The sequence below is a fragment of the Vidua chalybeata genome, chromosome 7, assembly GCF_026979565.1.
Source record: "Vidua chalybeata isolate OUT-0048 chromosome 7, bVidCha1 merged haplotype, whole genome shotgun sequence".
Taxonomy (NCBI): Eukaryota; Metazoa; Chordata; class Aves; order Passeriformes; family Viduidae; genus Vidua; species Vidua chalybeata.
The window spans coordinates 29873937-29879936 of record NC_071536.1 but is presented as its reverse complement, the minus strand read 5'-3'; the positions used below and the strand labels follow the sequence as shown (position 1 = coordinate 29879936).

At 45.3% G+C, this 6000-nt stretch overlaps 1 protein-coding gene across 1 annotated transcript in view; it reads left to right on the top strand.

Moving 5' to 3' along the window:
• The first annotated feature begins 1297 nt into the window (after nt 1-1297).
• The window catches only part of OSBPL11 (oxysterol binding protein like 11), a 37635-nt gene continuing 32932 nt past the window's right edge, over nt 1298-6000 (top strand). Inside the window, exon 1 of the mRNA XM_053948220.1 lies at nt 1298-1446. Within this exon, the coding sequence (XP_053804195.1) occupies nt 1304-1446 (143 nt within the window). The 5' untranslated portion in view covers nt 1298-1303. The remainder of the gene's footprint in view (nt 1447-6000) is intronic.

Here is a 6000-nt window from a genome sequence, read left to right as displayed (position 1 = left end):
TTCCTCTCTAGGCTGTGTCGTGGCATTGCTCAGTGCATGAACTGCTGGGTTGCACCCTGCTCTGTGGGTCCCAAGCAAGATCCCAGCTGTCACATCCCTTCTTGTGTATGGCACGCTTGGATCCCTCACTCCTCTCAGCCCGCTCTTATTTTGCAGGGAGAATTCCTGTAGCCGTTATGTGGGAAGATGACTGGAGCAAATGTGGAGGAGGTAAGAAGATAACTGTATGGAAATTACAGTGGAAAACATGGTTGCTACTCCCTGGATGGAATGTGGTGGGCATCCCCGACCTCCCACACACAATCTAAGGAGGACTAAATGGGAGGGTGGAGGGGACTGGAGACATTGTGGCCAAGCTCTGGCAAAACCCTTGCAGAGGAGGGAACTCGGTGGTACTTTCTTGCTGATAATCCACACAGCAGCTGAAAATCAAGGGAGAAAAAGGAAAATATTCCATTGTTGAATCAGCATCTGGGGCAAAATCACTCTCCTTGGACTGAAACGTATCTCCATCGCCGGTACTATTGTCATACCCACCTAAAGATATGAGCACCCCTCACTGAGATATATGACTAAAGTCACTCATGCTCCACCTGAATGTGAAGAAAGAGTGTAAAAGTTATATAAGGTAGGAATATAAACAGAAGAATATGGAAGTATGTAAGTTAAGAAATGGAGAGAAGTTGGGAAGACTCCATTGTAACTTCTGAGATCAGTCGATGGGTGAACCTGCCTTCTCCCCCTCAGAGACGCCTATAGGGTAAGAACCTACACGATTATCTCGACCTAACTTTTGTTAGGGATTAGAGCTTGTTAGTATGTTGCTTTGAATTCGTGTACTGCCTTGAACACGGTTTTTGCGGTCAGATACTATCACCGGCAATCCTCGACCCTTAACCCGCCACAATTTTATTCTTATTCCGTAACCTGTTATTAACGCGAGTCCTCCCAGAGCGCTGACAGCCTAACCAATTGTTAACGCTTTGATGAAATCTCCCCTTTTTCACGTGACACGCCACTTTCAGACGATTCCCAAGGTGTGCGAGCGCTGCCCGCACTAAAGATGGCGGCGGCGCTGACCCGGAAGGGGCGGCGGGGCCGGGCTGGGTGAGGGAGCGGGAGGGCGGGATCGCCCATCCCGGCGCGGCCGTGCGAGAGCCCGGCCAGCCCAGCGCGGCCAGCCCGGCCCTGCCGAGCGGGGCGTGGGGGTGCCGGCGGCCGCCGCCATCGCAGCCCGCATGGGGCGGGCTCGCTCCGTGCGCCGGGGCCGGGGGCGCCGCTGAGGGGCGGGAGCCGCGGCGCCATGCAGGGCGCGGACCCGGCGGCGGCCATGAAGGGGCCGGAGGGCGAGGGCAAGACGGAGCCGCCGCCGGCGGCGTTGGGGCAGAGCAGCGGCGGCAGCAGGAGCGGCGGCGGCCGCGGCGGCAACAAGGGCTGGCAGTACAGGTGGGCGTGAGGCGCGGCGAGCGGTGGCGGGCCCGGAGCCGCCCCGGCGCGGGTGGGCGGCGTGGCTGCCCCGGCTGCAGCAGCGCCGGAACCGCCCCGGCACCGCCGGGGTGCGGCACGGCGGGCACGGCTCCCTCTGTCCCTGTGCCCACCATCCCTGTGGTGCCCGCGGGCGGGCGGCTCCCGTTCCCCATCAGTACAAAGCTGCCGGGGGATGATGTGCCTTTGCTCCTGCCTTTCAGATCCTCTTTTGCCCTCGCAGAACGTGGAGACCTGTTTAAAGTTGTTGGAGGCGCTTCACCCCTTTGCAGCCTTTCCGAAAAAGCGAAACTTTGTGCCGAGTTTTAGATATTTTTAAAGAACTTAATGGCAGTCATTAATTTTTTTATTGATGCTTTCTCTTAGTTGCTGGTAGCAAAACTGAGTGTGCACGGAGTTTCAGTTTCATCTAACTTGTTTTAAGAGCGGCTCTGCTTAGCATGAATCGGGGTGATTACTCAGGTTCAGCAAGTCAGCAGAAGGGAGTGGAGAAAGCCAGAGAAGCTGAGCTCACGGCATTAGTTTGAATTATTTGCGTGTGTGTTCGGGAGGCTTGAGGGTTTCCATATGCTTTTTTTCTGCTCTGCTGTCTGTTTGAACACATTCCCACTCACACGCTGGTAGCGGGCTCTACAGCATCACTTGGGAGATTGCTGAATCCCTGCTCCCGGGTCTCTCTCTCCTCCTTGGCTGGAGTTCTGCCATGTTGCTGTTGAAAATGCTGCTGTTCTGTGAAGTATGCACACTTCTCCTTCGAATGGAGACTCTCCAGAGCCGTCATCTGCCAGCCCAGATGGACTGGCTTGCTGTTTCCTGCGTGTGGAGACCTCAGGGCCGGAGCGTGCTACAGGCGGACGGAGGGACGGGATGACTCCGGGACGCGAGCACCCAGGAGCGGGATGTGCAGGCACCGAGCGCCCTGGTGCTTTTAGCAGGGAGTGAACAGCGCGGTCATCGCTGAGAATCTGGGTCATGAGTATTTTACTTTTCTGGTGACTAGTGCCGGAAAGAGAAGTGGTGATTTCAGGGTGAATATTTCAGGCTATTAAGTCAGGAAAGCTAATTGTCAGATGTAGCTATTGGCTGTTTTAACCACTGTTTTTCCAGTTACTTTTAAACTCTGGATTCAAGTAGAACTAAACTTTATAATGAAAATTGTTAAAACAGGAGCTAGTTTATGCAATCAAAGTGGAAATACTTTACATTGTTATGTGGAATTGGAGGCAGTGGAATGGATGAGATGCCTGATTTGCCTGCATGTCTTTTTAGCTATACTGTGTTTGTGATGGTGGTCATTGGTCAGTGCTGTACAGTGAAATTCCACTTTTAAAAATTATTCATCCAGTTGCTTTGTTTCTTCTTTCAATGCTATGGCTTGTATGATAACAATTGAACTGACCCCGAGTGTTAGCCATTTTGGTGGTTTGACAGTGGGAGCTGTTCTTCATTTTCCTTGTAGCTATCAATATTTTGTTTAATTTGCTCTAAGACTCTAGTGCAGTTTATTTTTTCATTCTAGATAATTTGGAGAAATTTAGTGTACTAATTCTATTATTGTGGACACTTGAGATACCTCACTGTGAATCTCTGCTCTGCTTGGGATCAATTATTTACTCCTACATTTGTCTCTATATCTAATTACCCTCAAAAATATCACCTTTCCCCCTGTCTCCCTAGAAGGCCCTTCTGAATGAGATGCTGTAGCTTAGTTTTCACTTTATGAATTACTTTTGTGCTAAAATGTATTTGACAAAAGACAAACTCCCCAGTGATAAATCGGTGTCTAACATATGGGTTTCAGAAACAGATTTTCTGGGAACTTTTGGTGGAAATTTGATCTTTAACTTTCATAGCACAGAGTTTGAGCAATGTGTGGTCTCATAGATTGGTAGGAGTAGGATCCTGAAGTACTCGCTTTCCACAGACCACATCTAGTGCAGGAGTTTAGCTCACTGTTTGGTGAAGCATCTGGTCAAAACAGCTATGGCAGAGTTGTCAGACAGAGAGACAACAGGTACTCAATACTCCAATGCTCCAAGTAGAGAATGAAGACTATGGATAAAAAATAAACCTCCAAGACTGCTGGAACTTGAAATGATGAAAACTGAATTTCTCAAAGAGGTGCAAGGTCACACATACTTGGCATAAATGGAGTATCTAGAAAATAAAAAAATTAAGCAGGAAGTCTGACTTTATATTTCTGTAGGGGAATTACAGGGAGATTTTAAAATAGCTGTGATAGAGTTAGATCAGATATTTATCATACTGAAGAAGTGACAACCAGAGACTGCCAGACACTTCAGGTGATGTGGAGATAGAGCTGAATCTCCTGTCAAACTTCATGCTTGTAGCCTGTGAATTGGTGAGTTTAGGCAGCCAGCATAGCAGTGGCTCTTCTGAAATTTGTAAGGGATTGGTTTCTTCTGAGGGTAGGAAGATGATTTTTTTTTTAAATTTACTTAGTAGAAGTTAAGAGTTCTTGAGAAGCTGCTCTTTTAGCCGTCTGACAGGAAGTGATCTTGTTTTCTTGTGAATATATGATCAGGTCAGAGTGTGTCTGAGAACGACCAACCATTGGCTTCATTTTCCCCACTGGGGCAGGAGCAGCCTGAGTGTAAACTTGCATTTCAGTAGATAAAGAGAGCTCAGGGGCTGCACTGCACACTAAATTCTTTAACCCTATCTTCATTTAGAGAAACAATTACCAGGAGGTAAGACTTCTGAATAACTTCAGATTATTATAAGATTACTTGATAAAGTAGTTTAAGATTATAATATTTTCTTTATTTTCAGCAGTAACCAAGCAGTGAAGTAAGTACAGCCTCACCCACAGAATTACTTGCACTCAGCAATTCTACCTTACCTTATGACCATCTTCATTTGGTTTTTGTCTTGCTCTGGGTTAAATGAACAAGAGTGCTTTCAAAGCAGTGAGAGAAAGGAGGCAGGTTGAGCTGGTACTTCTGTGACATGTGATTTGTAGTCATTCAAATAACATAAAAATTTCACAACCAGAAAGCAGATTCTCTGCATGAGCTGAATGGAGAGCTGATCAGAACACATGCCAGAGACGTGTAACAAATCCTGTCAGCATGGCTTGAGGGGCTTTCAGATAATTTTGAGAGAAGTGAGTGGCAATCACTGGTTCTTATTTATCTACAAAATGAAATGTTCAAAGCACTGTAGCTGACTAGAGAAACAAGATTGTCTATCCCAGTTGGAGACATGCTAATGTGCTGTCCTCTTATGTTTTCCTTAGTGGTTCTGCTCTCAAATATGTAGATCGATTCTCCTATTAAAAGTATTCCCAGTATTTCCTCCCCTGCCATTAGAAGTACAGGTAAAGTGTTCATGAATTTCCCAAATGATTGCTGATTTTGAAGCTTACAAGTTATATTTCAAAACCTATTTACTTTTTCACTTCTCCTTGTATTTTTGTAGATAGCTGTCTTTGTTCCTTATTTCTCAAATGGTTTTAGCATCTGTTCACTATGGATTTAGCCATGTACAGTTAAAAAATACTGCAGACTGTGTCTTTTGCTCTTTAAGGAAGTGAGTTGCTTTTTTTTTTTTAGTTGTTCCTGAGAGTTTGTCTGAGTGCTGCAGGGTTATTCACAGTTGTCAGTTAGTATAGGAAGCCATTTGGATAAAAGTAGCTTCAAGGAGTAAATTTCCTAGACTGATAGTATATTTTACTTCTTTTTTTTCTTGCTAGGTATGACAGTAGCCAGTAAGAGGGTTCCTCATGCTTGGTGGCTTCTGCTTGTCATTAGTTTGTTAAGTTAAGACAGATTCTCTTGCAGAATTACTCCATGTGTCTTTGGGCTGGAGTAGGAGGCTGAGAAGAAGAGCAGAGAGTTTTGCCAAAGGGTAGCACTAATTTTTTTTTGGTATTGAATGCAAATGGATAACAAATTTTAAACAATTGAAATGGTTGCCAGTCTTCTTTTGTGGGCTTTAGAGCCTTTTCAGTTGATACTATGCAAGTCTCTTCATAAATACTAAAAAAGAGGAGTGAACAGTTACTGACCTTAATTCTGTCTTCCGTGTTTGAGGAGGCCAGCATGTGACAATGTAGCAGAACTGGTAACTGAAACAAGTGAATATATTTTAATTCTTCATTTTGAGATGATCATGAACAATTTTTCATAAAATCATCCAGTAGGAAATGTGTTTTAAAGGCAATGCTCATTTCTAAGTTTGATCCCAGTTGCTGTTGAAGATGACTAACAAAGCTTTGCACTTCAAACACATAGAAGCAAAGCATGTGAAACTGATCTAGGCTGTGGAAGTGTTTGATTTTCATTTATGTTATCTTGCAAAAATGATGTAATTAGTAGTAGTAAAGGGAAGTGTCTTGAAACTGATACAATACTGATGTTGGGGGGTGTCCCAATGTCAGTCTTAGTTGCAAGAAGATGTACTGAGTGTTTCTAGTTTCCCTGTGTTTCTTGTTACAGTCCAAGAAGTGTTTGATCTTGGAAGAATAAATTTCATCTGTTTGGTCTTTAAAGC